Below are 11,303 nucleotides of genomic sequence, written 5' to 3' on the forward strand. Positions count from 1 at the left end.
GCTAAGAAAGGGAAGGGCTAATTCTACCCATGTAGTCAGGAGGTCTTTCAGAAGAGAAAATACCTAAGTACACGCATTAAAAATGGTTGGATGGAATGAAGGGAGGGAGATTTCCAGAGAGAAATTTACCAAAATCTTGGAAACTTGGGTAATTTTTCAACAGTTGAGCATAACCAGAGGAAAGGATTGGGAGGAGATGGTTTATAGCAACTGTGATTACTGTTTTGCTAATGAACTATGTATGTAACTAGCAGACTCTAGGGAGCGTAGGTTAGTACCATATGAAAAGAACATCAGGTCTAGCCTATTAGTGATTCGGAAAGTTGTCAACCATGATTATACCTAAGGAAGGCTAAGTAATGCCTGGAATGCCTCCAGGATACTTCAGTCCTGTGCCCTTCCATCTTAATACTCAATTCCACCATTGCAGCCGCTAGGAAAGAGAGCATAGAGTCAAGCACTGGCCCTTCAGTGATTCCACCAGGAAATGAAACGTTTCATGTCTGTTCACATTTACTTCCTAAAACAAATTACATCGCTCTACCTAATTTCAGTGGGGCGGAGAGTGTAATCCTACCTACGCCTAAAACTAGGAGGACAGGAAAAATTGGTGATCACTGAAACGTTATGAAAATGTTTGATGTTTCAGGTTAGACTAATGGAGTCAATATTTATTAGCATGTCATAAATTAAGATCGAAACTAATTAAAGTTTAATTTTGATTTCTGTGATCGAAAGTCAATAGACTAGTTTCACTGTTACTCAATGCTTGCATTACTGTCTGTGCAAGCAACTGTAAAAGTTAGTCATTTAGAGGCATGATTAATTCATGAAATTGTTTAACCTTAGAGACTAAAAGCCAGACATATTTAATTTAATTGATTAATATTTAAATCAGGTAAAATATTAAAATGCAACTTTTTCTGATTCGGTTTCATTATCTAAATAAGCTACTTTCCCCCCCTTTTCCTATGTAAAGATACATTGAAAGGAATTATGCACAGAAAGGAATACATAGTAATGAGTGCCCGTAACAGACAAATGGCATATTGCTAGGTATTTAGTATGTTAGTTTCAGCAATCTTTTTGATTGCTACAATGCTTAGATACTAAGGAGCATTTAGTCAAGACTTAGTTTTACATATCAGTTTAATTTTTACCATCTGTCAAACATTATCCTATCACTGGGGTGAAGTGGCCAACACAGATTTGTTACGTGATGCTAATATCACAAGAGGCCTCCTTTACCATGCTTTCACCTAGTCTCTGCAATAGTTCATTGAAATATTTTTATTCTTAAACTGTAGCCTAAGGTTAATTTCTTAATTTCACGTTATTTTTCTGAAAGCAAGCCTTTGGGCCCATCAAAAATGGCTTGCACCTTACAATTGGCATTTATAATATACAAGATATGCAAATATACCTATTTCTCAGGTGTAAAGAACCATCTACAGAGCAGGCGCATGGGAACTAAAATGTACAAACAAGCACGCAGCTGCATCTGTGATTCTTTCATTCCTGTAAAATTTCCAAGAGGTGAATAAAATCGATCATTTGTTCTTAGTTAATAGATTATCATCAGACATTATTTTCCAGTCCTCACGTCACAGCTGTTATATGCTTAAAAAGAAAGAAAGAAATACGCCTCTGAAGACAGGGCAAGCTTAAACCTGCCACCGATTAGAAAAATCAGTGTCACAGGTGCGCTTTTAAACGAATAGCAACCTCAGAGGTCAAGTTGGGGGGGGGGGGGGAAGAAACAAACCGCCCTGGATGGGGAAGGTCGTACCACAGGGAGAGCGAGCTGCAGGCCCCGTTGGGCGAGTTTCTCTCCGCACTTCCGCGGCAGCCCAGGTCCTCGCCTCCGGTCCTCGCAGGGCAGGTACCCTCCCTTCCTCCCCACCTGTTCGGCTCCCGCGCGCCGGGCTTCCTGAAGCGACGCCCTAGCGATGGGAATGGGAACGCTCTGCACGGGAGTTTCCTTTCCGTTGCGCTCCCCCAGCCGAACCCCAAAGACCCGAAGTCGGGTGGGAGGGAAATTCCTACCCGGTTCTCGCCCACCCCCGCCCGTTTTTGTCTCCGGCTCACTGCCTCTCTCGCTCCGATGCCACCGAGCCTCGTCACCACTTCTGGGTGGCCGACCGGCGGAGGTGGCGGCGAGCTCCGGAGCTCCGGGCAGAGAAATGGGGCAGTGTGAGTGAGCCGGCTAGGGGAAGGCCCCGCGGCGCCCGGTGAGGGCCAGCCACCCCGCCCGCAAGGCAGGGGGAGGCGCTGCCTCGGCCCGGCCCGCGCGGGGCTGAGGCTGGGAGAGGCTGCCGCGCTCTACGCCTTCAAGCCCCGGCTTGAGAGACCAACTACGAGCGCGCGGTCCGGGGAGGGAAGAGTGGGAGAGGAAGCCGCGGGAAAGGACAGGCGAGCCAGTCTCCTTCTGAAAAGAAAGTAGGAGCCCTGGGTGGGAAAAGAGGAATTAGCCCTCCCAACTTTTCTTCGCGAAAAGTTTCCCCAGGGCGTTTTGTTTGTGCAAACTCGGCCAGGGGAGCCCGGAGACGCGCTGCCGGAGTGGCGGCGGTGCCTGTGAGCCTCGCTTCTCGCCCTTCTCCTCCTCCTTCCAGCCTGGGCAGCTCCTCTCCCGCCCCAAGAGGCGCCAAATGGCTACCCAGTAAGCCCCACGGGGCGGGGGCTGCAGCGCCGCCTTCCGCCGCCGCAGTAGCGGGCGGCCACTAGGACCTGAGGCGGGGGGGCCCCGCGGGCTGGGAGCCTTGGCCCGCAGGTGGGAGCGCACCCGGAGGCCGACCGGCCCGGGGCTGGGGGGCTCGGGCGGGCTCTTGACGCGCGGCCCGCCCCGCTCAGGCCTCCGGTAGCGCGCGTCCCGCCCTGACCAGCCGGCCTCTCCCACTTTAGTAGTGACACGCCGCCTCGGAACTGGAGTCCGCGCCGCGCCCCGCAGGGCGATGGACAGCCGAACCCCGCGCTCGCAGGACGCCCTGGCGGCGCCCACGCCTCCCGCCGCCCCAACCGGGTAAGCCTAGAGCGCCGCGCCGAAGTTCTCCCGGGAGGGCGAGGGCAGCAAGGCCGCCGCAGCGCGTTTACCTGACTGGCAACTCGCTGCCCTGCCAGCTGCCTGACTCACTGGCGGCGGGATGGGCAGCCGAGGAGGCTGCTTCCTCCCGGCCTCCTTGGAGGGCGCGCGGGGGCGAAGGGATATGGTAGTTTTGCTTGCTTTTCTGCTGGGGCTGCTCTGAGTTGCCGAAGGGCAGCTGAATGCTAGGAATTGGGTGAGAAGTCCTGGAGCAAAAATTGTAACAAAGAGCCCCTTGTTTGGTGCTCTGGAAGAGCGGCGGACGATACCTGTATGGGAGCCCTTGGGAAGGGGGAAGAAAGTTTCTTTGGCTGAGGGCTGAGGCCCGGGCAGGTGAGCAGTGTCAAAGTGACTGTAAGGAAGGGGCTTTCTGCGAGCGGTGGAGGGCCGCGGGAGGGCGTACCAGCTGTCAGCCCGCATGACAGTTCCGGGACCCGGCAGGGTGAGCGCCTCTGATTGGGGGTGTGCGTGCCTGTGGCCAATTGCTGGTGCCAGAGCGTAGCGCAAAGTCAGACTGCAAACAGCCATACTTTCTTTGAGTCCTCACGTGTTTGAAGAGAGACTGGAGGGGAAGGGGCTGTCACATGGTGAGTTAATATTCAATGAAGCATGTCTTCCTGCCAGATATGCTAATAATCACCTTGCTAAGCGTTTGGGTAAACAGTAATGAGAACAGGTAGTTCTGCAAGAGATGGGGAGAACCTGAAAATAACCTTCGTCTTGGTAAACAGTGAAGGCTGTTTGGGCGCTCTTTGAGCTTCTGAAGTGGGAACCGCTTTGATGTAGTGTAACTTTTCCTACATATGTTCCCCCAACTCAGTTTCTTTTGTGATAGTTAATCTGAAGGCTCTAATGCCCTAAAGAGAACACAAATATTCCAGAAAAGAAACGTTAAGGAAAAATCGACTTTGTAACTAATGAATGAGAGTTGTGCAGTTTCCCTGACGGAAGAGTAGAGAAGTCATTTTTCCCTGGAACATGACAAGCGTTTCCTTAGAAGCAAGTCACAGCATGTTTATTCATCAGAGACCATGCGAACATTGGCAGTTGTCTAGAGGAAACATGGAAAAGTCTCAAAGCAACATGACTAATATAAAAGATATTTAGCATAATGCTTACGTAGAGGAAACATGTAGTGTATGAATTCTTTCATTTGTTCGAATTGTCTTCTCCCCTCTGCAAATAGCCCTGTTGCTGTTGACTTCCGTTCCTATTTTCCCAGTGTTTTCATTGTTCAGTATTATATATTCTTCCATTTATTCTCGCATCAGGATGTGTGAGTAAAGAAATGTATTGGTAGAAAGATCTTAATCATCAAAGCATGGGCCTCTAAATGGAACAGCCGAGATACGTAAATGGAAGATGAAACTTTCAGGAATACAGAAATGTATTTGGGTGCCACAAAATAAGATAGTATTAAACCGGTGGATTTGAAAATGTATTAAGTTAAGGGACAATTAAAAAACGACAGCATATGCATATACACGAAATATACTTACTAAGTGTTCAGAAATCAATACTTTTGAGTAAAATAGGTGAGATCCGATGGCTTTGGGATGAAGGAGTGGAAAGAGCTATCTAATGATAAGCACGACTTCAGATTTCACTTTTGAGAATTTAAAGCTTAAGCGGATACATTCTTGAAAATGTACAAAACTACTTTATCTAATTCTTCAACTATGAAGAAAATACTTTTAAGGAATTTGACCCTCTCTCCAAATTTAAGGTGGGACATCTGCAAAAATGCTTCAACATCCTATCTAGAGTAACACCCTGGCTGTATCATTTTACCTTACATTCTATTTAGAGAAGTGATCAATATCTGCAAAGTATAAACATAAAAAAAATGTCATCTTTCACTTTTCTATCTTGTCCCTTGGCATATCCCAAGTGCCTGTTATATTTGTTGAATATTCAGTACAGTATTGTTTTTGTTCTTTTTCTCAATCCCAAAACGTTAAACATGATTGGATTGTGGGGAAAGAAGTATCCTAGATATGGGTTTATGGGAGGTGGCAGGGAGCAATCTCAAAGTGTTACAATAAATTATTGGGTTTGGGAAGTAAATTCCTTACTATAAAACTAATTAAACCAGGACTCATCACCCTAATAACCTATGAGGCCTAGTTTAGTCCTCCTTGGATATTCCTGCTGTAAGGAATCCCTCTGTAATTTTCCAAGTTTTACATTGTTGTAACAGGTCATTTTAAAGAAATCTAGTGCAACTCTACATTTTACAAATGAGAATCTGAAGCCTGGAGACACTGAGTGACTTTGTTGAAGTCCCAGAACAAATGAGTGGCAAAACCTGAAGGAAAACCCAGGACTTTGGTTGCCTAGTTCATTGCATTTTTTTTTTTTTAATCTTTAACTGACCACTGTAAGATACATATAAATTTCAAAGAGTCAGTTTGGGTACATTATCTTTAGAACTCCTACTGCTTGTGTTTTTTACTTGCCCTGAACAGATAGGCCCCCTTTGTTTTTTAATTTATTGAAATTTAAATGTCAAAACTAAATGTAGTTAACCTTGCTTTGAGGGACCTTAATGTTTTGATCCTGAAACAAATTTTCAGGAATGGACCGGGGTAAAAAACCTACTTTATAATTTTGCAGCTTTGGAGCTATGGAGTTCATTGCAGGCACAGAAAAAATTAAATGATTTAGCAGCTACTTTTTTAAGCTATTATTTGGATGCACTGCTGGCTCTAAAGTTTTACTGATTGTATAAACTGAATTCTTGTTAGCTAACATTGATTACTTAGAAGTTGACTATCTTAGCTGAGGTTGCAACATGAGAATTACCTAGGGATCTTTAAAACTAACACCCATGGTCTCACACCTGCTACCCATTCTGATTTTATTTGGCCTATGCTGGGACAAGCTGTGGAGAGGTTTTAAATGCTGCTTCAGTGATTGTAGTGTGCTATCAGATCTGAGAACCATTGATTAAGTGTCAACATCTGAGATGGAGGTGAAGCCATAAATGGAATAGGGGTTGCTATTAATAATTTTTAGGCAACTCAGGATCCTCACTTCCAGCTTTAGTTTGCTTCTTTAAAGATTCCATTTAGGTGCTTTATAGTAATATTTTAAAAAAAATTGCTACTCCTTTCTGAGGAAGTATATTAACACCACTTTGCACTTGTGGAAACCGAGGCTCTGAGAGCTAAACTAACAAACTCAGAGCCACACAACTTTAAGTGATGAAAGAGTAACAAAAACAAGATCTGATCCCCATTCCTGTGCTCTTCCTCGGTAGGCATGTTGGCACCCAATGTTTGCCACTATGGATTACTCTGAATGGCCAAAGTATTTTTATTTAGAGTGGCTTTATAAATGTCTTGCCCTCTTTTAAAAATCATGTTTATATGTTTAAAAACTCCTACAGGGCGCCTGGGTGGCTCAGTTGGTTAAGCGACTGCCTTCAGCTCAGGTCATGATCCTGGAGTCCCGGGATCGAGTCCCGCATCGGGCTCCCTGCTCGGCAGGGAGTCTGCTTCTCCCTCTGACCCTCCTCCCTCTCATGCTCTCTGTCTCTCATTCTCTTTGTCTCAAATAAATAAATAAAAAATCTTAAAAAAAAAAACTCCTACAAATTCTAATGCATATGAAAAACCCCAATGCCTAGGATTTAAAAGGAACTTAAATGTTTGGTTTATGTTTTCAAAATATTGAACATTTTCATGTGTTCGGGATGATATAACACATAGTTAACTGACAGCCTTCTTTTGTCATATGACAAACTACTTATTTTTGCTATTAGGTGGCTGTTAAATTTATAGTATACTTTCAAATTAGGAATTTTTGATTACCAAATAAAAAAAATGAAATTAAGGTAATATTATAACTTTTTGTCCAAAGTCTAATTTCCTCTAAATGTGTTAGAGGATATTGAATAATTTTATGACCTTATTGCAGTATTGAAATGCCAGGTGTATTTATATAATACACGCTTCATGTTATTGAGACAACTGCTTTCATTTAATTAGTCAAAACTTGTGAGCCCTTACGTTATATAAACACGTTTTCTAATCACTAGGAGATTGGCTGCTGATGTTAAGAGCTTTACCAAAGAAACTCTCTTAAGTCTGCAGGAAGAGAACATGATGTTAGTATAGAAATGGTACTTTCATGTTAGCTTTAAAACATTATGTTTATGCTTCAAGCTTAATATATAATAGCTTAACTCTCTGATCAGCAAACTATGGCCAAGCAAAGTAAGTCCAGAAGGCTGAAATTCACCTATTTGGTTTTAATTGTAACTTGTTGTTGTTGGTAAAATGCATATAACAAGATTTATCGTAAACATTTTTAAGTGTACAGTCTAGTGGTACATTCATATTGTTGTACAGCCATTGCCACCGTCCGTTTCCAGAACTCTTTTTTCATCATGTAGAACTGAAACTTCATACCCGTTAAACATAGCTCCCCCTTTCCTCTCCCCCCATCCCCTGGCAGCCATCATTCTACTTTCTGTCTCTGTGATTTTGACCACTCTAGGTAGCTTGTATAAGTGGAATCAAACAGTCTCTATTTTTTTTGTGTGTGTGATTGGCTTATTTCACTTAGCATAGTGTTCTCAAAGTTCATATTGTAGCATATATCATAATTTCTTTTTTAGGGCTGAATAATATTCTACATTGTGCTTATCTGTGGATGGACACTGGGTTGCTTCCTTATTTTAGCTATTGTGAATAATGCTGCTAGGAACATGGGTATACAGATATCTTTTTAAGACCCTTTCAGTTCTTTTGAAGTAGAATTGCTGGATCAAATGGTAATTCTATTTCTAATTTTTTGAGGGCAACCATACTCTTTTCATACAACCATACAACTCTTGGTTGTACTATTTTAACATTCCAACAACAGCGCACAAGGGTTGCCAACCCTTATTGGTTCCTGTTGGTTATTTTTTATTTTTTTAAAGATTTTATTTATTTATTTGACAGAGACACAGCGAGAGAGGGAACACAAGCAGGGGGAGTGGGAGAGGGAGAAGCAGACTCCCCGCCGAGCAGGGAGCCCGATGCGGGGCTCGATCCCAGGACCCTGGGATCATGACCAGAGCCGAAGGCAGACGCTTAACGACTGAGCCACTCAGGCGCCCCATGTTTGTTATTTTTTTAAAATAGTAGCCATCCTAATGAGTGTGAGGTGGTATCTCATTGTAGTTTTGACTTGCATTTTCCTAGTGATTACTGATATTGAGCATCATTTCATGTCCTTATTGTTTATTTGCATATCTTCTTTTGAGAAATGTCTAAGTTCTTTGCCTATTTTTTAGTTGGGTTTGCTTTTTTGGTTGAATTTTAGGAGTTTTGTATATATTCTAGATATTATTCTCTTATCCTGTTTCTGTAGAGTTTTACTGGCACACAGCCATACCCGCTCATTTGCCTATTGTCTATGACTGTTTTCTCATTATAGCTGAATGGTCCAGACAGAGATCATATGGCCTGCAAAGCTAAAAATATTTACCTTGGCCATATATAAAGTTTGCTGACCCTCCTGGCCTAACTTATGAAATCGATAAATGAAGTAGTGATTATTATTTAATTCAAGTTTATTTACTGGCAGGATGACTTTTAAGTATTAAACTTAGATATAAATTGGAACAAAATGATTAATGATTAATGTTCTGTTTGCATATAACAAAATTTATAGTAAGAGATTTTGCAGAGTGGTGATTAGTGATTTTTTTTTTTTAAAGATTTTATTTATTTATTTGAGAGAGAGAATGAGAGAGAGAGCACATGAGAGGGGGGAGGGTCAGAGGGAGAAGCAGACTCCCTTCCGAGCAGGGAGCCCGATGCGGGACTCGATCCAGGGACTCCAGGATCATGACCTGAGCCGAAGGCAGTTGCTTAACCAACTGAGCCACCCAGGCGCCCGATTTTTTTTTTTTTTTTTTTTAAGTGAAGACAGGCGTGGTCCCTTGGCAAGCATTGCAGAATTTTAACGTATGATATTGGAATATATTTTATTTATTTATTTTTATTTTTATTTTTTAAATAATTTATTTGAGAGAGAGAATGAGAGAGCACATGAGAAGGGGGAGGGTCAGAGGGAGAAGCAGACTCCCTGCTGGGCAGGGAGTCCGATGCAGGACTTGATCCTGGGATTCCAGGATCATGACCTGAGCCGAAGACAGTCGCTTAACCAACTGAGCCACCCAGGCGCCCTGGAATATATTTTAAAGAGAAGTTCTAAACTTCTGTGCTGGAGATACTTTCATGAAAAATGACTACTACATAATTAAGATGTTTAGGAACAAAGCTGAAAGAGTTCCTATCTAGGTCTTTGAGTTTATACCTACTTTATGAGTTAAGTCAGACTGCCTCTATAATTTCTAGCAAGTGTTTTTGTTTGTTGTTAAAGATATTTCATATCTGTAAGCTTTTAGTGTTCTAACATTTGTATGATAGTTGTTGTAAGGCTTTTTTTTTTTTTAATGACTGCTTTGCTAAATTTTTCCCCCATCTGTTATAGTAAAAATAAACTAAAAGTATGGGAGAAAGAAGTTTCCCAGGACTATTTATAAAGGGCCAAATGTCTTCAGTTTTGCATACAAACTTCCATATCTGAGGAATGAATCCCTTGGAAAAGCTTCTTAAAGACTGACTAGTCTTAAGAAAAAATAGTGGAGTGAGTGCGGGTAATTTATTATTATTTTAATATAGTTTAAGTTCACAATGTTGTTTATAAATGTAAATAAGTTAAAACTACTTAATGGCTTTACACATAAGCAAAGCTGTAGAGTTGAAATGTGGAGTAATTTGACAAAGTACTTTAATTGGGATGGTCACTCAGGATTAAGACAGCAAAGAATGCCAAGGCAGGAGAAAAAGTCTATTAAGCTCAACTCCTAGAATGCTGAAAACTTGGTACTATTTGTAAGTTTTAATACATTTTAAATCGTGATAAATCCTTACGAAGGTCAGAATTTCCAGGTTTCATTGGCAATAAATTAAGGTATTTGGGTTTCCAATATGTGTTGTGCCCTATGTTGGGCAATAACCTGATTATATCCGTGCTTTTTCATGCTATATAACTCTGGGATATTGCTCAGGAACAGGCCTTCAGAAATTGTGTGGGAGGAGAGCACATATACTACTGAACCAGGTGGGTTTCTTAACTGCCCACTCTTTAGAGAAAAAATAGAGCCCCATTAAGGCTTTCAGGCTTGTGGTTATGAGGTGGTGACACTGCAGATGCTAGGGAAACAGGGAGAATTGCTTCAGAATCCCTCCTTTTAATTCTCCCTGGTTACTCTTGTTCTCTCCCTGTTAGAAACACTCTGCGCATTGAAATGAGAGCTTTAGAGATAATGTAAACAATTATACATAAAGTACTGTAGTCCTCCTCCCCCTCCTTTATCCATGGGGGATATGTTCCATATGTTCCAGCCCCCAGTGGATGCCTGAAACTGGGGACAGTACCGAACCCTATATATACACACCGTTTTTTCCCCCTACGCATACACACCTGTGATAAAGTTTAATTTACAAGGTGGGCACAGTAAGAGATTAACCACAGAACTAATCATAAAATAGAACAGTCATAACAGTTATATGTCGCGGGCACTTTTGGGCAACAGGTTGGAGCAATGGAATGTAGAGCGGGTCCACAGAGACCACTTGGCTGAACACAGACAGGCCCTTCAGGGGACCCACCTCAAAACAGCCACAGGCCCTAACTTACCAATGGGCTACTTACAACCTGGCACAGTTACCAGAAAGGGAGAATTCCGTACATCCCCAAACTTCCTCACTTTCCCTCTTTAAAAGCTGCCCCTACCCCTGGCCTTCTTGCAGTCAGTCTCTCCCTGGCTGTCCTGCCCGAGGCTCGCTTGTTGCTCTTCAGTAAACTCTCTCCTTTGTTCTGCCTCAGGTGAATTCTTTCACGCGCCCAGCCACTGGCTTCCACTTGATCCTCGCCTCACATTTGGGGGCCCCCATCCGATGGGGAGAGACACCACATTATATAATATGTAATAAAAGCTATGTGAATATGGTTGGTCTCTCTCACTCACTCCCGCATGTGCTCATGCATGCTCTCTTTATCCCCCCCACCCCCCAAAATACGGGACTGTACTCACCCTTCCAGAGATGACGTGGATGAGAGAACGCCTCCCTGAGGAGATGAAGCGAGGTGGGTGACGCAGGCCCTGTGACGCAGGCCCTGTGACGCAGGCCCTGTGACGCAGGCCCTGTGACGCAGG

At 43.1% G+C, this 11,303-nt stretch overlaps 1 protein-coding gene across 5 annotated transcripts in view; it reads left to right on the forward strand.

Moving 5' to 3' along the window:
- Positions 1–2,178: 2,178 nt before the first annotated feature.
- The window catches only part of COBLL1 (cordon-bleu WH2 repeat protein like 1), a 165,479-nt gene continuing 156,354 nt past the window's right edge, over positions 2,179–11,303 (forward strand). For 3 of the 5 annotated variants that reach the window (XM_035007869.1, XM_035007871.1, XM_035007873.1), the window contains exons 1-2: positions 2,179–2,193; positions 2,902–3,019. In XM_035007869.1, the coding sequence (XP_034863760.1) occupies positions 2,184–2,193; positions 2,902–3,019 (128 nt within the window). In that variant the 5' untranslated portion in view covers positions 2,179–2,183. Of the gene's footprint in view, positions 2,194–2,732; positions 3,020–11,303 lie in introns of those variants that run through there. The other 2 variants (XM_035007872.1, XM_035007870.1) reach the window with 2 other exon arrangements.

The sequence above is a fragment of the Mirounga leonina genome, unplaced genomic scaffold (genome assembly GCF_011800145.1).
Source record: "Mirounga leonina isolate KUSES-001 unplaced genomic scaffold, KU_Mleo_1.0 Mir_151, whole genome shotgun sequence".
Classification (NCBI taxonomy): Eukaryota; Metazoa; Chordata; class Mammalia; order Carnivora; family Phocidae; genus Mirounga; species Mirounga leonina.